This window comes from Hydra viridissima, unplaced genomic scaffold (genome assembly GCF_058129835.1).
Source record: "Hydra viridissima isolate aposymbiotic clone 2 unplaced genomic scaffold, HvirCarnegie_v1 scaffold_1, whole genome shotgun sequence".
NCBI classification, from domain to species: Eukaryota; Metazoa; Cnidaria; class Hydrozoa; order Anthoathecata; family Hydridae; genus Hydra; species Hydra viridissima.
The window spans coordinates 399,069-420,430 of NW_028324300.1; the positions used below are offsets into that span (position 1 = coordinate 399,069).

General features: G+C 30.9%; 1 protein-coding gene and 1 pseudogene across 3 annotated transcripts in view; both read left to right on the forward strand.

Moving 5' to 3' along the window:
• LOC145185147 (uncharacterized) overlaps positions 1–4,838 on the forward strand; it is a 37,435-nt gene extending 32,597 nt beyond the window's left edge. For 2 of the 3 annotated variants that reach the window (XM_090092079.1, XM_090092090.1), the window contains exon 4: positions 293–4,838. In XM_090092079.1, the coding sequence (XP_089948205.1) occupies positions 293–4,590 (4,298 nt within the window). In that variant the 3' untranslated portion in view covers positions 4,591–4,838. The remainder of the gene's footprint in view (positions 1–292) is intronic. The other variant, XM_090092101.1, reaches the window with a different exon arrangement.
• Positions 4,839–8,180: 3,342 nt separating this feature from the next.
• Positions 8,181–8,993, forward strand: LOC149892772 (E3 SUMO-protein ligase ZBED1-like; annotated as a pseudogene).
• Positions 8,994–21,362: the final 12,369 nt, after the last annotated feature.

Below are 21,362 nucleotides of genomic sequence, written 5' to 3' on the forward strand. Positions count from 1 at the left end.
TTTTAAGTAGCATTTACCACTGAAATGGCTGGAAAATAAAATTACTTTATAGACAAAATATTTCATCTTAACAATAGCAAGCGTATTAAAAAGTACATACTACAGTTAGTGATAAATTTTTTAATATAAATTGTTGATTTAATTGTCATTTAAATTTTAGATATAACTTTTTATGTTTTTCCTATCAAAAGTAAATCAAGTGAACAGCGAAATGCAGTTCGAAAAATAACTTCTTAACACTCCTCAAAAAATATCACCGTGTTGCTAAAAATAAAAAGTTTTTGTATTTTAGAGTTAATATCCCGACACTCCATTTTCGGTATCCTACCGCCGACAAAAGCCTTCTTTTCACGTGACAATGAACTTAATCAAATTCATAAATGCGTGTGTCAAACAAACGATATGGGTAAATCAATCACGGTTTTAACTGGAATGTCTGGAGTAGGAAAAACTCAGCTTGCTAGAAAGTATGCAACAATTCACAACGATTATTTTGAAAGTATTGTGTGGGTGGATGCTGCATTTGATAAAATACAAGTTTCAATGACTAATCTCTGTCACCAACTGGGGTTAAGCGTAAAAGATTCTCAAGGCGATCCGTTTGATATTGAAGTAGTTTCTAGAAAAATACATCACTACTTTGAAAGAGAAAAAACAATATACATCTTCGACAACGTGGATGATGAAAGTGTGAAGAATTTTGAAAAATACGTGTCAAATAAAAAAAATTCATTTACTTTGGTAACATCGCAATGGAAATTATGGTCTACCGATGTTAATCAAGTGCAGATTCAATCTTTCTCGCCTCAAGATGGATTTCTTTTTGCAAAAACAAATATTAAACAAATATTAACAAATGACGACGAAAAACTAAAAGTTATAACTAAGGTGCTTCAATATCAGCCAATTGCCATTAATCAAGCCATTCTCTATATAAACAACACTAACATTTCTTTGCAGGAATATTTAGATCTTTTTCGATCATATCCCTTCAAAATGCTGGAGGAAAGTATCCACCCTGAAGAGGAAACAAAATCTACAATAACATCAATTAGCATAGTATTAAACAAAATAAAAACGTCGAATGAAAAATCAGTTGAAATTTTAAACCATTTATCGTATTGTGATGGTCAACATATAACAAAAATGTTTATTCACAGCATTTCAAAATACTTGAAAATAAACGAAGAGCTTTCGGTAAATCGCGCAATAAGATTATTAGTCAATTACTCGTTGCTTGATCGTTTCGACGATGACAATGACAGGTACGCGATGCATGAAATGATACAGAGAGCGTGTAAATATTATCAGAAGCGCAAACATATCAAAGAAGAATGCAGTAAAAACATGGTCGATATTCTAAAGTTACAGTTAGAAGAAGTAAAAGAACGCGTTGACGATTGGAAGCACTTCTACAACCATTTCATCCATATGTTTCGTATTAGCAAATCAAAAATGTGTGAAGTGTTCCATCAGCAGAGTTGGAGTATCCAAAATTTCTTATCAAACGAAGGTTTTTTTCAAGAAGCATTAAATATACTTCATGCAATTCAAGACTATAACACAACATCTTATGGAGCTGATAACCAAATAACGTTAGATACTAAACATAGTATAGCAATCTGCTTGTATAGAATGGGTAAATACAAGGAAGCTTTAGAAATTTATTATCAAGTTGATAAAATACAAATGGATAGTTTGGGTATCAATCATCCATCAACAATGGATACAAAAAACAATATCGCACTCTGTTTAAAGAACATGGGTAAATACAAGGAAGCTTTAGAAATTTATTATCAAGTTGATAAAATACAAATGGACAGTTTGGGTATCAATCATCCATCAACAATGGATACAAAAAACAATATAGCACTCTGTTTGACAAATATGAGTAAATACAAGGAAGCTTTAGAAACTTATTATCAAGTTGATAAAATACAAATGGGCAGTTTTGGTATCAACCATCCATCAACATTGGATACAAAAAACAATATCGCACTCTGTTTAAAGAACATGGGTAAATACAAGGAAGCTTTAGAAATTTATTATCAAGTTGATAAAATACAAATGGACAGTTTGGGTATCAATCATCCATCAACAATGGATACAAAAAACAATATAGCACTCTGTTTGACAAATATGAGTAAATACAAGGAAGCTTTAGAAACTTATTATCAAGTTGATAAAATACAAATGGACAGTTTTGGTATCAACCATCCATCAACATTGGATACAAAAAACAATATCGCACTCTGTTTAAAGAACATGGGTAAATACAAGGAAGCTTTAGAAATTTATTATCAAGTTGATAAAATACAAATGGATAGTTTGGGTATCAATCATCCATCAACAATGGATACAAAAAACAATATCGCACTCTGTTTAAAGAACATGGGTAAATACAAGGAAGCTTTAGAAACTTATTATCAAGTTGATAAAATACAAATGGACAGTTTGGGTATCAATCATCCATCAACAATGGATACAAAAAGCAATATCGCACTCTGTTTGAGGAATATGGGTAAATACAATGAAGCTTTAGAAATTTATTATCAATTAGATAAAATACAAATGGACAGTTTTGGTACCAACCATCCATCAACATTGGATACAAAATACAATATAGCAATCTGTTTGTTTCGAATGGACAAATACAATGAAGCTTTAGAAATTAATTGTCAAGTTGATAAATTGCAAACGGATATTTTAGGTTTCAATCATCAATCAACATTGAATACAAAAAACAATATTGCAGCCTGTTTGATTGGAATGGGAAAATATAGCGAAGCTTTGGAAATTAATTATAAAGTTCATAAAAGTAAAATGGATATTTTAGGTATCAATCATCCATTAACATTAGAAACAAAAAACAATATAGCAATCTGTTTGCATCGAATGGGAAAATATGGTGAAGCTTTAAAAATTTATTATCAAATTGATAAAATGCAAACCGATATTTTAGGTATAAATCATCCTTCAACATTGACTACAAAAAGAAATACAGCAGACTGTTTGAATGATATGGGAAAATATAGTGAAGCTCTAGAAATTTTTCATCAAGTTAATAAAATACAAACAGATATTTTAGGTATCAATCATCCATCAACAATGGATACAAAAAACAATATAGCACTCTGTTTGATGAATATGGGTAAATACAATGAAGCTTTAGAAATTTTTTATCAAATTGATAAAACAAAAATGAATACTTTGAGTATTAATCATCCATCAATATTGGATACAAAACAAGATATAGCAGACTGTTTAAATAGAATGGGAAAATATAGTGAAGCTTTAGAAATTTGTTATCAAGTTGATAAAATGCAAACGGATATTTTAGATATCAATCATCCATCAACATTGAATACAAAAAGCATTATAGCACTCTCTTTGAGAAATATGGGTAAATACAATGAAGCTTTAGAAATTTATTATCAAATTGATAAAATAAAAATGGATATTTTGAGTATTAATCATCCATCAATATTAGATACAAAACAAGATATAGCAGTCTGTTTGAATGAAATGGGAAAATATAGTGAAGCTTTGGAAATTTTTTATCAGGTTGAAAAGATGCAAATGGTTATTTTAAGTATCAATCATCCATCAACATTGGTTACAAAACATTGTATAGCATTGTGTCTGAGGAGTATGGGTAAATACAATGAAGCTTTAGAAATTCTTTATCAAGTTGATAAAATACAAACGGTTCTTTTAGGTATCAATCATCCATCAACATTGACTACAAAACATGAAATAGGAGTCTGTTTGAATAAAATGGGAAAATTTAGTGAAGGTTTGGAAATTAGCTATAAAGTTCATAAAAATAAAATGGATGTTTTAGGTATCAATCATCATTCAACATTGCTTACAAAACAAAATATAGCAGCCTGTTTAAATGGAATGGGAAAATATAGTGAAGCTTTGGAAATTTTTTATCAAATTGATAATATACAAATGAATTTTTTAGGCATAAATCATCCATCAACATTGGTTACAAAACAAAATATAGCAGTCTGTTTGAGTAATATTGGAAAATACAATGAAGCTCTTGAAAATTATTATCAAGTCGATAAAATTCAAACAATTATTTTAGGTATTAACCATCCATCAACGTTGGATACAAAAAAAAATATAGCACTCTGTTTAAGGAATATTGGTAAATACAATGAAGCCTTAGAAATTTATTATCAAGTTAATAAAACACAAAAAGATATTTTAGGTAACAATCATCCATCAACGTTGGATATAAAAAATAATTTAGCATTCTGTTTGCATCGAATTGGAAAATATAATGAATCTTTAGAATTCTTTTACCAAGTTGATAAAATACAAACTGATTCTTTAGGTGTCAATCATCCATCAACATTGAATACAAATTTAAATATAGCAAGCTGTTTGTGTAGTATGGGAAAATACAATGAAGCTTTCAAAATTTATTTTCAAGTTTATAAAATACAAACGGATGTTTTAAGTATCAATCATCCATCAACATTGCATACAAAAAATCACATAGTACTCTGTTCATTCTATATATTATTTATTAATATTTTTTTGCGTTGCTTTGTCAAGACTGTGCCTTCGGATTAAGTGTAATTTAAAAAAATTTTGGACAGATATCCCCAGTAACTTAACGACTCACGTAGATGAACGAGTGTAAGACTAACGTAGATAAAAGAAATTGTAATACGCCATCATGACGAACACGCACCAGACCGACGCACAGCCTTTTTTCACACAACACTACTTGATGCACCTACGTGACCAATTTTTTATTTATATGTGTAAAATAATGTTAAAATTTAATATTGATAATAAAAGTTAACGTCGGATTAAGTTTATGATTAGTATTTATCTCGTCTTGCCCTCCAACTTTTTTGTTTTGCTTCAGTTACCGTAAATCTTGTGTAGTGTAGTGCATCCCTTTTCGGTTTGAAGTTTCGGTAGTTTGTAATGGGTGGAAATTTCTAATTATATATTTTGATGGGGTAGAATCAGATGGTTAATGTTGGATGTTCAATGAGCACTGAAGAGTGAAATTGGGGATGTCGTTGTGGCTACGTTAGGATTAGAGATTTAGGTACTTTAGTTTGTTATAGTGGATGTCAAAATTAAACCAGCGGTGTTTATGGGTTACTTGATTTTCAGAGAACCACTTCAGTTGATTTACCTGCTTACACTCTAAAGACGTGTGGTGCTTTGAAGAACCTTAGAGGGTTCTTGACGTTGGTGCCTCATTCCCGCAATTACCAATCTGTGCAACATTAGGGTTGTGGTATACATCTTTAACATGCAACACATTACTAAAAGCAGATTTTGGATAGATAATCATTTTCTCATCAATAACTAACCAAATGTATTCTTCATGATTACGATAGGCTATTGCTCTGCTTACAGGATGCCTTTTGCTTAGCTCATTCTTAAATCCATCGAGCAGATCACAAGCATTTTCATAATACATTAGAAAGTTTTCATTTTGAATATCCCATTTTTTAGCTTTCTCATCAGAAATTCTTTTAGCACCAAAAGGCACATATGTTAGACGACTTGGATAACTCTCAGTCAAAACTTTTTGAGTTTCTTCAACTGGCTTTGCCATTGTTTTATTATAACCAGAGAATGATTGACCTACACTCTCTGATAACCAATACTTTGTTCTTGCTTCTGAAACAACATTTTTAATTTGATCTTTGTTCATTAGATGCTTATTTAAGATGGTTATCCAAACTCAAGTGCCATTTAGAACATAAAAGGCATAGCAACAGCTTTGCAATACCATGCTTATTTTTCTGAGACCACAAATATAACACCCTTAACTTACGCTCTTTTAAAGATGCATCTTCCTTTAGAAAATTATGCTTCACAACTAAATGATTTGACAAATGACTTTGCTTTATTTCACAAACAGGACAGATTATATAAAAAACTCTACGGTTGTTTCCTTCTTTTATCTTCTTCACAGTTTCAGATGGTCCAACATGGTCCTTATGATGGTCCAGATGGTCCTTATGAAGAAATGCTCCTATATTTTTTTTCTTTTGCTCTGCATTTCTTTTTTTAGCAAGTTTTGTAATTGATGTTTTTGGATGCTTTTTACAGATTGATTTTTATTTGTTTGTAATTGTTCATCACAGTAAGACATGTACTCCCTCTCAGCAGCCTTTTCTGCTGATTTTAACCTGCTTTGTAATAATTCTATTTCATCATGAAGACGTTTTATCTCATTATTGGGAACCTGTAACAAATGTTAAATGCAATTATATAACACAAACATGAAACTTTGCTGAAACTATTTAAATATTTACATTATTAATTTATGAAAGTCTTTATATGTGTAAGATGGACTAGATGGCAAAGAAAAATAATTTAAAAAATCAATACCATTTTCTTTTGATATTTTCTGATAAAGATCTAAATTTTATTATAAAATTATATAACTAAAATATATATTAAATTACAAATAAATAATTGGTACCATTTACCGTATGTATAAAAACTTCAAAAATTATTAACATGTTCATTAAAACACTAATATTTTTTTAACATTTTGGAGATATTATGACAGTACATTTTAACTTAAACAATAATGTTTTAAATAATACCAGTGCTTGGTCTAAGTAGTGATCTTTTTAAATGCTTCTTGTCTGGAATCTAGCGATTAAATAATGGATATATGTACATACATGTGGGTGGATGTTAGTGATGTGCGAAATTCGAAACTTCGGTTGCGAATTCGAAACTGACTTTTAGTTTCGTTTCGAATCGAACATTTTTTTTTAGTTTCGAACCATTCAAATTTTTGAAGTATAGTATCTTTGTTTCGAAGCGAACCCAAGGTTAATCGAAATTTATCGTTTAAATGTGAAAGCAAAAAGTTATACAGTACCACAATGGCGGATAGTAACGATGGTAATTGTCGAAGTATTGTCTAGGAATTTTTAGTAGGCAAAAAACGAATGGCAATACAATTAAAGGCATTTGCAAAATAGGAACATGCAAGTTACCTGTTCAGTGTCCAACTGGAGCAACAACAGGTCTTTATGCTCACTTACGTGCTGCTCATCCGAAAGCGCATAAAGAGTGAGTAGCGAGAATTGAAGAGAATCGTAAAAGAAAACTTGCAGAAGAAGAACTGAAAAATGAAAATAAGAAGCAAAGTAAAGTTGATGATCTTTTTAATAAGAAAGCACATTGGTTGTGTAGTTATCCAAATGCCATCGCTATAACGAATTCGGTTGGTTGCATGCTTGCTCTAGACATGTTGCCATACAACTTTGTAGAAGGCAGAGGATTCAAAGAACTGATGAAATTAATGGAACCACAATATCTGGTGCCAAGCAGAACTACGTTTTCAAGATCAGTTGTACCTGAGTTATATTGTAGTGTAAAACCGGAAACCGCTAATGAAATATATCGAGATTTTGAAGATATTCCTTCATATTCATTTACGACTGACCTGTGGACTTCAAGGGCGCAAGATCCATTTGAAGACTCCACGGGAAGAAACGGCAGGGCCACATTTTGAAAGTTTTGAATTTTTACACTTTCTAGCTTTACTAACCATAATAGCATATTATGTATTTGAATTCAAATAAACGATTTGATGCATATTTAAGGTTTTTCTAAATTTTCCTAAAAATTCAAAACTTATATAGGTTATAACTTATAAAGTTTAATAATGACTTATCTCAAAATCAAAAAATGTGACCCTGCCGTTTCTTCCCATGGACTCTTCATTTACTTATTTCTGACTGTCATATGTAAGTCCTGAATTTGAGCTAAAGACATTTGCATTAGAAAACAAGCCGTTTTCAGGAGAACATACCGGCGAAAGCATTCTTGAATCTTTAGTCAAGACTATTGATAATTGGGAACATCCTCGGACTGTTCAAATTTATGCGTTGCGTGATAATGGCAGTAATATGAAGAGCGTCATGAATCTCTCACAATTATTTTATGATCTTTCTTGTTTTGATCACACTTTACAATTAACCATCAATGACGCCGTGAGTTAAATTGATGGAATGCAGACTGTCCTTTCCAAAAACCGTCGTATTGTGTCACAATATCACCATAGCTGCCAGGCTACACAGAATTTGCACAGAGAGCAGAAACGATTAGGAAAGGCACAACGAGAACTGATAATCAATGTTGCTACTGGGTGGAACTCGGATTACTTTATGCTGAAGGGATTATGCGAAGTAAAAGATGCCATATCTGCAGAGCTAGCAATAATTGAAAAAATTGATTATTTGACTAATGCAGAATGGAGGCTTGCTGAAGGCTATTGCACAATTCTTTCTCCATTGAAACAAGCAAGTGGAGAATTATGTGCCAAGAGCTACCCAACGTTGTCTATGAAAATTCCGGTTTTGCATGGCTCAAATCAGCTATTGCAGCGATTCATCAATGATCCTTCACATTAGAGTTGTGGTGTATTTCTTGCTCAAAAATGAAAGTCAAAACTAGAGCGACGATTTCCGCAATTCATATCAGCTTTGTCTGATGCAGCGTGTACATTTCTTGATCCACGCTATAAATTTATCTTTTTTTCTGAACAACAGCAAGCTACTATTATAGACAGTCTTCATTTGTATTCTAAGGAATTCCGATCTCGTGGCGGTAATGGTGTTAGTGGAGGTGGACATGTTGCCTTGAGCGACCATGACAAGAACTTAATTCAAGGTACAATTCCAAAACTATAACGTTTTTATGTTACGTGATTAACACATATTAAGACTTGATGGTAATGGTAATAGCCTGCAGTTTAGATTTAACTTTCAGATTTACTGCATTGTGGTTTAATTTAATTACAGATGAATAATAAAACAATAATGCATAGGTTTTATTTTCTGTTTTCTATTTTAGTTTTACAGCTATTTATATTATATACTACTTTGTAGGAACATCCTGCTTTAGGAAGTGCTGGTCCTGGTTCAGTTCCTGGTCGGACATCAGCTGCAGCTTCATTAGCCAAGCAGTTTGTTGGATGACTTTGATTGCATGCTTACAACAGCAACTGCGAATAGGATGCTGCCAGTTGATGATGCGGCTTCTGTGCAAGAGGAGGTCAGAATGTATATGATTGAACCTCCTATTGGAAGGAATGCCAATGTACTTGATTGGTGGAAAGTTAATCATCACCGTCTGCCGAAACTCTCAAGAATTGGCTTTTCCAGCAACCTCTGTAAATTTGGATAGATTGAACTCGACGTCTGGTGACATTGTTACAAGAAGGCGATGTAATCTGCTCTCTGAGCATGTGGCTGAACTAACTTTTATTCACCAAAGCTTGTAGTATAACAGATAGCAGTAGCGTACCGAAGCCAGACTGCCCTGCCAGCCACAGCCAGTACAGTTCACTGTAGTTAAGGTGTCGGACTCTCTGGAACCATTGCCTATGCATGTACAACTACTTTACATAATTGTATTGCAATTGCATTCATTATAGCATTGTACTTTTATTTGTATTGTCATATCTGTTAAACTATAACTGTAAATATATTACTAGTCCTAGTCTTTATTATATACACTGCATTGCAAGCACTTGGCTTGACTTTTTTTTAACTTGAACTATTACACATTGTAATTGTATTCATTTGATTTCATTCACTTTTATTTGGCTCTAGAGTCTAGTCTGTGTTGCTTAGTATTTTGTTTACATTGTAAAACTGTAATATGATTGGTTTTTTAGTATAAAATGTATAATGTTTCGTTTCTGTTCTGTGTTCTGTCACACGCTTTAAATCATTACTATTTAAATACCAAATTTCAATATCAGTGCAGCGTACTTTCGAATCTAATCGAAATCGAACGAAAGTGGCTTAGTTTCGTTTCGAATCGTTTCGAACTTAAAGTCTTGGTTTCGCACATCACTAGTGTATGTATGTATGTATGTATGTATGTATGTATGTATGTATGTATGTATGTATGTATGTATGTATGTATGTATGTATGTATGTATGTATGTATGTATGTATGTATGTATGTATGTATGTATGTATGTATGTATGTATGTATGTATGTATGTATGTATGTATGTATGTATGTATGTATGTATGTATGTATGTATGTATGTATGTATGTATGTATGTATGTATGTATGTATGTATGTATGTATGTATGTATGTATGTATGTATGTATGTATGTATGTATGTATGTATGTATGTATGTATGTATGTATGTATGTATGTATGTATGTATGTATGTATGTATGTATGTATGTATGTATGTATGTATGTATATGCTGCCAAAGTGCCTGATGTTTATATTGGATTTATAAGAGTTTTGATTCTTTTAGTTATTATGGAGGAACTAAAAGAGTATTGTTATTGTTATATATATACATATATATATTTATATATATATATATATATATATATATATATATATATATATATCACACTGGATGTAATGATAGGGCGGCAGTGTATTTTTGTATGGTTATATCTATAGAATATAATTCAAAGGCATAAGAAAGGTTGTTTTTACCTTGTTATCATCAACAACCGCTGAAATTTAAGAGATATAAAATACACTGTCGCCTTAAAGTAACACAAACACTAATTGTAATACAAAAGTAATACAAACACTAATTGAACATTAAAGCGACGCACAGTGAATCGTCTAATACAAGTTAGCTGGACAAAAACATTTTCTTCGCCAATTCGATTGTCCTAGCCATGAATGGTTGAATTAAATAATACTTTGTTGTTTTATTGAATAATTACCAAGGGTTTAAAGTCTTAAGTATTTTTTTTTGAGGGGACGGATGGGGGCAAACCTCCACGGTCACACCCCTCCCCCCCCCAATTCCTCATCGCAGCGACAACAGTTATGATAAAAATTGAAATACGAAATAAAAAATATCTTTAAAAAACAAGGATTCATAAAGTTATACATTAAAAGTTACATTCACTTATCAGAAAACTCATCATTTGACTCCTCCGAACACTCCACGATTGAATCTTTAGAAGACTCATCATTTGAAACATTTAATGATTCATCGGACGAATTACAATTTGCTTTTTTTGGAAGCGGGACAATCAAATTCAAAACCTCCTCTGGCAGTTTTTTGCTTCTTCTTGCTGGCAGTTTGCTAAGTGAGTTGATAACAGGGTCAGATGTTATCAAGAGCATATTCAGCAAATCTATATTTGTAGAAATACGTGAATTTTTCCTAGTATGATGCTCTCGAAATTTTCTGCAAACTTTATTTCATGCTTCTTGCGATTCTTCTAAGTGCTGGATAATGGGAAGAATACACGACTTTATAGCTTCAATACTATACATTAAAATTTTGTGCACTGTAACAGGCATGTAATACCACGAATACAAATCTAAATATAAAGTTCTAGTTTCAGAACAAAATTTTTCTAATTTGAAGCAATCAATTTCATGGCCAAAAGATAGCATTCTTAATAAAACATTAATTTTTTAATTAGTTTTGCTCTAATCCTATATTCGCTCTTTTCTCGATTTAGAAAAATCCTGCGGGCTGTGTTGCCATCATTTGTATTGCCATAACGAGGTTTTGGTTTGTGTACAATAAGTCCCTTTTTTTTTTTAAACTTTTGTTTGATATTTTCCGATCATTGTTTGATAAGACACTTATCCTCATTGCTTCTAGCTGGCGACTTTTTTATGTCCGAGTGGTAGCTTATGTAGCAAGCATTCAAAGGTACGGATCCAAGCATGCAAGGTAGAAAAACCAAAACTGTAATTTTCTTTTTTATCAACCATGTCTTTTAATTAACCATTCATCATTTTAGGAGTTGCACCACAGATATAACATATTTGTGTTGAACACATGTCAGTTAAAGGATTGCATATTTTTCCGTCTATCATTGTAAGTAACAGATTGCGTTTCACAATAAATTTAAATTCACCAACAGTACACAGTGTTGGAATAAGTTCAGATATTTCTTTCAAAGATTTGTTAGTTTCTATTACAGTAAATTCATGTGTTTCTTTTGAAAAGATGAATTTAATTGGTCGGCAATAAAAAGTTGATGATGGCCGAGGATTTTGCCAAATAATAATATGACAATCTTCACTCAATCTCAATAGGACAAATGCAAAAACAAACAGAAATTCATCATTAGCATCGAAGTTCTCAAATCTTTGTTTGTAGGTACTATTGCCATAACTTCCGTCACATCCCCATTTGCTTAATAATGTAAGTGACGATTAAGAAGGTTCATTTTTGAGAAATTGAGTTTGTGTTGTTATTAACCGTTCAGTTGTTTTATTCAGTATGGCTTGAAGTTGAATTTCAGCCCGCGTTTCTGAGACAGAAATAAAGTCTTCTGGAGGGTAATACGACTTTTTGGATTTACATAAATTATGGTAAGACGGAAATACTTCATGTCCCGCTTTCAGAGACCACATTCTTGTTTGTTTATAAGAGTGACTAGTACACTTGGAATCTACATAATAAGCTAATGTCTCATCGCTATTCAACAGTCTGCCGCCACAAATGACATCAGTAGATTTTCTTTGTTTTAGTGTTTCTGTACTTTTTCTAATAGAAGTAGCTACGCCTCTTTGACCCGATAAACGATGTGCTATTTCAGCAGCTGTGGTTAGTTCACTGGCACTCCGCAATTGTACTAAATCTACAACTCTAATTCTTTTGGTTTTTATACACGAGTCTTCAAAGTTTTTTTTGCGCCAACCTTGAGGCCGACTTCCTTCAGATGTTGTGGAAGCACTGGACCGATGCAAACTTATCTTAAATTCTAAACCATTGCCCTCTAACCAACTTTTAGTTTTGTTTCTGTACTATATTCTTTCAGAATAAAGTCACGCAGAAGATAAGTTTTGTAAGTTTTCGCCATTCTTCAAATAATTCCAATTTTGTAATAGAATACACTCGGTCTGAAAAAAATTCTACAAAACTTAAACGGGCTGACCTGGGCAGCCAAATTTTTATATCTACACACCTTAGGGTGTTGTGATTATTCTATGTAAAAAAATTAGCCTGGATATATGTGGATAAAAATAGTTACATTCTTTGAAAATTAATAAACGAAAAATAATTTACAATTTTTATAAAGTGTATTTAAAATCTACAGAACACTAGTCATGCCACTTATTTGAATTAAATTTTCGATAAAATACAAAGTACATACCTCTAAAGTAAAATTCATCGCAACAGTCGTAATTATTATTCACAATAAGTTTTCTATAAACTATTCCTACACTGCAAATTTGACAACAAAAATATATATTTTTTTTAGTGTCACTGAAGCGCTAACAATTCAATATTTAAAAACACGTGCACTAAATAATACTTGGAGTTTTTTCTAGAAAATGTTCAGAAATATCATGGGATTATCTACTAATTGGTTCCTTGAAATGACATTTATCCACCTAGCTTGTATTAGATGATTCACTGTGCGACGTGTCTATGTCGCCCTAAGAGCTTTTCATATTTTCGAACTTTCTTCATTCGAATCGCTCTATTTATATTTCACTGAATTTCAAACTTTAGTAAATCATTAATTTAAAACTTTAGCAAATCATTTCTTATATAAAAATTTTTTTTATTTAGAACTTCTTTTTTTAGTTTTTCTAATAATTACTATTTAAATTTTACGACACTTCTTTTTAAAAAATATTTGGCTTTGTTTAAATAACAATTTGAAGCATACACAGCTTTACAAGTATGTACGATCAAATTTATCAAACAAACAAAACTAATTTCTTAAATAAAAAATAACTTAAATGTGTGAGAGAAGACTGTTAAACTTTTCTGCCTTTTTTGTTAAACAGGGATAGTCTTTTGCTGGGTTATTTTCAGCAGAGTAACTTTAGAGTTTTTAACTCCCACCCATTTTTTTCTCTCATCTTTTGATCAATTACCCCCTCCACCTTTCCTGAAGTTCCCGTTATCCTTCCGTAAAAATGTTTTGAAATCTTCATTTATTTTTTCCGGATTTTCTTCACAAATGTTTCATTCTGACCAAAAAAGTAGCTGATATACTTAAAGGAGCACATTTATTAGAATTTCTCCATCCTCCTCACTTTTAAACAGGCTAACTTTTTATTTTATGCTCGTTTTTACTTCAATTAAGAGAATATAGAGATTCTTTATGTGTTAGTAAAAGAGCTTTCTGCACTTTCTAATGTGAAAAAAACTAAACAGGCAGTTACTCTCACTCAATGCTATATATAATGTTACTCTCACTCAATAATAAATAATATATTTACTAGTTATGAAGCAAATTTTTTTTGTCAGAAATGTTGTTTTGCCAGCAGAAAATCGCGAAATAATAAAAAAAACAACCAACAGATATTTTTGTCAGTTTGATTAGAAAATATGTTTAAGAATTGGTGAAATTGTAATGATTTTTTGAAATTTTGCAGTATTTAATGCGTAGTAGTAATAGTACTTTAAAAGTAACTGATATGTTACTTTTAATTTGCTGATATAAATAAATTTGCTTTACGTTTTTCAAGGAAATTTATGCGGAGTTAGATATCTTGTTAATATAGATCATTGCTCTCGTTTCATTTCCCAATATTTTCACTTGAATTTAAAAGCATGTAAAATATAAATAAACCCAATAATATTTATTGGAAAATAGATCTAAATTATTTAACAAACGTATATTTTAAGATTTTTTCAATTTTTCTAAGCTTACTTTTAGTTTCTGAAGTTTTTTCCAATGATCACTTAAAGATATTATCTTCCCAACACATATATGAGACTAAAAAAAACTGTAAAATCAGTTAAAAAATTTCAAATATAATAAAGTAGACTAAAACTAGTTTTTCAAAACTTTTTTTAAATTTGAGAAAAACTTTGGTTTTCTTTAGATCTTAAAGAGCTTTTTAAAATTTAATTAGAACAATGAACTCTCAAAATGCATCTCTTTCTTCGCAATTTAACTTACGATGTGCTTTTGGGCAGTAACAGGTTTTTTCTTGTATTTTTAAAGGTTTAATGGTGAAGTTAAGAGGAAGTAGAATATTAAAAAACCTTCTGAAGATTCTGAAATTTGTTTTATAATTGTATATTTTTGTTAATTGTACATTTTTGTAATTTGTATATTTTTATAAATTGTATAATTGTACGCTTTTAACAATTATATTATTAGTATAGAAATGGTGCTATTATCATAAATTACTGAAAATGAAAAATTCTCACTAGGATTTAAAAAATCCTCACATGATCTTTCCGCCATTTGTTTCTGAGTGTAAAAACCCTTTTGTTTATTTATGCTTTCTTAAGTTTTTATTTGTTCTGAAAATTCTTTAACTGGTGGATTTTGTTATAGTACCAAATGCTACTTCCACAGTTTCAAACAGCAATGTCTTCTAGCTAAAAAATGTTTTTAGAATGAAATAGTTTTAAAAAACCTTTTGGTATTTTTGGGGGAGAATTTTTATTGAATCAAGTTTAATACTTAAACTTGATTCGATAATGAATTTAATAATGTTTAATGTTGCATAATAGTAACTTTTATATGACTTTGTTGAGATGCTACAGGTGTGAAACTAAGATTATTTATATGCAACTGAAGAGATGTTTTCTTGCAGAATTCGATGGTTAAAATTTGTATTAGAATTGTTAAATATCGAGGAATTTGTTAAAAGTTTGTTGAAAAAATTGTTAAATATCTTGAAACACAGTTTATCTTGTTCTGTGGTAAACTATTTTGATTTACAAAATTAAAGAACTTTATGCAATCATTTATATTATTGAATATCATTAATTCAATAATGAAAGTATATCAAATTAAAAAAAAAAAAAAAAAATTAAATCAACAAATAAATCACATTTTAACAACATATTTGTTGGTGATAAAAATGATTGCATGAAGATCTTTCAGTTATTTTCATCAATAAACATAAAATTGTAATAATGATATTTGAGCGAAAAAAAAGGGTTACTTTGCCAAATATTCATTAAAGCATTGTTTTCAAACCCATAGAGTTTAGCCAATTTAAATGCAAGTGGAATCTCATAGCCCCAAAGCTGCATCTGAACTCAATTATTCATTTAAAGTTAAATTTTTATTAATTGAAACTGGTGTTTTTACTTTAACAAAGAAGAAAACAGAAGGAAATAAGAAATAACTTACAAAATAACCACATACCGTTTAACACATCTTTTAAATGTTCTGCGTCGATGACGGTTATCGACTTTTTCGATCCTCCATTTTATGTAACCAAAGCGTCATTAATTCTGAACCAAAATGCGCCCAAAGGATGGACAGGGGAGGAAGGAGCACCAAAGGAGCGAACAAAATGAGCAAGGAAGGGAGTGGGGTTGGTTGAATCAAGGACGTATTAATAGATGGATGTTCAACGTATTGTTTCAAAAAAACATATGCGTGTTACGGAATTGTTTAGATAACAATTGCGAAACAATAGGTGATAATTGCAAAACCTGGGAGTATTTTTATTTGATTAGACGTCGGAAAAAGATGGTCTCGACTATCCAATAAAAGAATTTCAAAATATTTTTCTTTGCATTCATAAAATGAGTATAACAGAAAACTTCAATATTAATCAAGAAGATTATTTTTTGCTTGAAAATATTGAAAACGAAATTGAAATAATTGTGGTGGATTTTATTGAGCTAGATCTTCGAATTAGAACTCATACCATCAGCAATTTCTACTGAGAAGTCGATTGCAGAAGAAGAAACAAAAAAAGCTGAAAAAAAACAGAAGAACGGTTAATAATTGGTAGACATTAGTACTAAATGTATGTTTATACTCGCATGTTGTGGAACTTAACGTCTAAAGTTAAATACCATGAAATAAGTGAAGAACGTAGCAAATTTTACAAATAAATCTTTAAAAAACAAATTTCGGGTGCATTAATAGCAAATAAAAGAAGAATAATCTATCATATTAAGAGTTATAACATTTAGCGTTACTTAGGTCTTAAATGCTTTTTTACGGCTGTCTAGATGTTTACAATGAATTTTTTTTGTAAAGCAGTGCTTCCCAAACCCCCTACCCATGATGGTGGTATTTTAAAGAAGAGGGAAATAAGGAAGACTATATTTTCTAAACAAACCTATAATGAAACAAAAGTAAAGTATCAACTGAGTTTTTCATGTTTTTTATCTAGCCTATTTGCCCCATTTTTAAATACAAGTGAGGCCATTTCAAGAGAACTGTAGGTCAGGTGTGTCAAACAGCAGGTAAAATTTGCTGTTTAGAGGTTAATTTTTTATCTTAAAAGAGATTTAAACTTCAGAAAAATGTAGTACAAAAATAATTAACAACACATTTTAAGAGAATGTTGCATATATAAACGTAGTATTTTTTCTAAAACATATTTTCCAATTCTGAAATTATTGCCTGTTTCTTTCTAATCGCGCTGCAGCAAATTTTGTTAACAGCGAAAAAGATTTTTATTATAGCTGCTTTTGTCAAACTGAATATAGATTGATAATGTGTACTGATGTACACCCAGGATGAGGTGCTTTTTAGATGATTACAAAAAAAGAAGTATTTAAAAACTATTTATAAAGATTTTTAAAGGAGTGACGTGTCGTGGACGGAACACACAAAAGCTTCTTTTACCTATTGACGAAGCATTCTTCAAAATTTGTTCTAAACTAAAATTGCTGGAGATATAAAAATTTGGGTGTTACACTCAAATTTGTTGTTGTTTTTTTTTCAATAAAAAAGGAACAAGATGTGCACGAAGCTGCAAGATTTTGTGATTTAAAGTTACACAACGTATGTAAACCCAAAAAATAGATAATAAAAAAAAACAACGGCATCTTAAGCGATACCTTTTTTTATTCAAGTTGTTAGCATTATTAATCATATTACCGAGTTCAGTTCTATAAAAAATATCAAAACACGGAACATTTGGAAACATTTTCATGTTATTGGTTCTGTCAAATAGATAATCAAGTGATGTTTGTTTTGAATTCATTTTTAAGTGAAAAAAAGTGTCCGAAAGAAAACTTTGAAAAAAAATTAAACAATAAACAATCGGAAAATAGCCGTACTCCCAACTTTAAACTGATGAATAAGTGTTATAAACTCTACAAAGCAAGAATTTGGATTAAATTTGATTGATTTTTTTAATAAGCAAATCTTCATACATGCAGCGTCTGGAAACACGACATTACTATTAGTCTTGCATCACCAAGGCTCTTCAACAATAGGTTTGAAATAGTAATTAGAAAAGATTTCCAAAACGGAATTATTCAATGTGCACAACAAGTCGAAATAAAAAATTAAAAAATTAAAAACCGGAAATAAAAAAACTAGGCTCCAAACGCACTAGGCTATAAGAACAGTCATGTTGTTGTGAGCACAACACGAAAGTTGTGTTCACAACAACTTTCGCGTTGAAAGCTTATCGTTGTACCTTTTGTACTGTCACTTTCAGAATTTAATATTCTCACAGAAACATTAAAATGTATCAATATTTATATTTGGTGATGTAGCATGTATGTAAACCATGCCATCACTTAGAAAGTAGATTTCAAAACCAAATATTTTTTTTTTGCGGAAAACTTATTACATCATTTTGAACATATTTCTTCGAAAAGAAGTTTTTGTGCTGGAGAGTTCTAGATAATCAAGTGCATTATGACCTCGCCCACCGGCGAGTGGATTTGAAAAAGATTTTGTTCGCAAAAAAGATAAAATGAGTCTGAATTATTCTTAGAAATATGATCTTGTGTTACACGCTTTCGTATTTAAGGTATGTAGGGTATGAAGCCGAATTCCAACAAAATCAAATTTGAAAACTCCGCCATTTTATACTGCATGAACAGATCTCAATTAGCCTCAAAATAACTTCTACACAGTCATAACTTCAAAGCAGTCGCTATGCTGAAACCAAATGCTAAGTATAACCAAAAAGCAGCAATTATCAAAAGTGTTCACGCTGGACGCTCGGCGACAAAACTCATTCAGTTCTTCGGGTACCCGAGATCAACTGTGTACAATGTGATTGTGAAGTGCAATGAGCCAGAGGAGTCCAACAAAGGTTCTGCAATACCAGCGAGGAAAACTCACTCGAAGGAGCGCGTTGTCAGGAAACCTGACGTCATTTCACGGGCTCAGGACCTAAATTAGGGCAGTCAATTCAAAAATTGTCGCCAGTTGTTGGTGCGAGTAAAAAAATTATGAATTATCGAAGAGGATCTCCACTGTTGTATACAAGTATAGTGAGAGAGATGCTCTCTCTAGCCGCTATGACAAAATAAGTTGAACGCTGCTACTCTTTATAAACTTATTATTTAGTCATTAAAAGAAAATTTTGTAAATCTTTTCGTTTATTCAATAATAAATATATTTGAAAATAAATGGTAATTTGTCCGGATTTTGTCGCCGCCCCCTTTATCAATCCCTATTCGACAGTAATTTAGGATTTTTCCATCCGATACAAAAATTGCATCAGAAAACATTAAAGCTAATTACAGCATTAAAAAGTTCGGCAAAAAGTTTGGAAATTAAAAATAATTAATGAACTTAATTTTTAAGAAATAATCATGAACTGAGAGTATGCAAAAGTTTTGTTGTTTTTTTTGTTTTAATTTTATTTCAAAAAGAAGTTTAAATATATTAGCTATGATTAAAATAATTTTTATTCTAATTAGTGACCTTTTGCTGTCTTGTAGGTAAGTCTCTAATAACATCCCTATAATTTGATATTGATTTGGACTCAAAAAAAGATACAAGGAGATTTTTAACTTCTAGCCGGGAGAATGCTCAAGTGAGCAAAACAAATGGTACTCTGATGGTGCTAAGTCTGGTGAATAAGCAGAATCTGGCATGACCTTCCAGCCTATTTCAAAAGTTATTTTTTTGTGTTTCCATAGCAACGTTTGGACGAGTGTTGTCATGAAACATGACTATTCGCTTACCATGATATCGTCCAGTTCTTTTTTCTAAAATTACTTCATTCAAACATCAAAATTGTTGAGAGCAACGTTGAGCATTAACAGTTTGCTTAGTTTCCAATAACTCAAAATAAAGTAAACCTTTCATACCCCACTAAACGCATTCACATCAATCAAATTGTTCAATCGTTGAATCATGTTTCGCTCAACTCATACAGAACCCATTTTCCACTTTTTTGAACTGTTCCTAATTCATGTAAACGTCTAGTAATGGTTGGTTTGTAAACTGAAAGCTTTCGAGACAATCCTATTGTTGTTTGACGTGAATTTTCATTGAGCAACTCTAAATAATCTTTACTTTTGGCCTCTTGTGGTCTTCCAGAGCGTTGCTGGTCTTCTAAGTTGTAGCATCCACTGCTTAACGAAGCCAACTTTAACCAAGCCAACTTTAACCAAGCCAACTTTAATAAGTTCTTGCTTCTAGAGCATTGATTCCTTAAACAGAGCGAGTTGCATTGGTAGCTTCAATAGCCTTGTCAAAATAAGGCATACAATGTCTTAAAAGAATCTTTTCTACTTCAAATGTTTTAGAGAAAATATTTCAACAATAACAAGTTATCTTCACTTAAAGTAAAATAGCCTTTTTACTTTTCAAAAATAAGTAAAATAAGTTTTTATCAAAAGGCAAATTATATATTTATTTTTAAATACAAACAAAAAAATTATAAAAGTTTCTAAATTAATTGTCATAAAATTACATTTAATGATACAGGTGAAGCGAAGGATCATTATAAATCTTTCATTAAAAGAGAATATGTTGAAAAAGATATTCAAAGATAGATTTTCATTTAAGGTTATTGGAAACTGCTATGGGTTTAAAAGGGTGGGTATTGTTTTCAAAGTAATATTAATTCTGATGAGCGGACGGCATTGGAAAAAGGTATTAACATTAATGAAAATGTTCTGGAAGAATACTTTCAAACGGAGGGCTTATTTAGAAGCAGAGCACCTATTTGCGTGAAGGTAAATGAATTCTAACCTAATGGTTTTCGATTTTAAAAGCACTTTCGGATAGTTTCAGACAAGTACATTTTTTTCTACCTTGCTAAAGAAAATTTTAAAAAACATATTTTTTAAAATTGAGGAAAATGTGACCAGCCATTGAAGAATTCACGCTAATGAAACAAAAAGATACCAAGTCTTTCACTGAAAAACTCTTCGTAAGCTTCAAAAGAAACAAAAACATTAATAAAATGTAAATGAATGCACCACGAAGAAAAAGATTTTGACAAAAAAACGAAGTTCAATTGTTTTGAGAGAATTTTTTCTGTGTTTAAATTTTGATTTTTTAAGTTTAATTCATTATGTAAATAAAGATTGAGTAGTTTCAAATATTGTCTGTTTTTGTCACAGAATCTTCTAGAAATAACTCAGTAAACTGTAGATTTTTAGGCATTTCTCCGAGAACTTTGAAAAAACCTTACAAAAAAATTCTAAATTCTTCTAGAAATCATAAAAAGACCACGC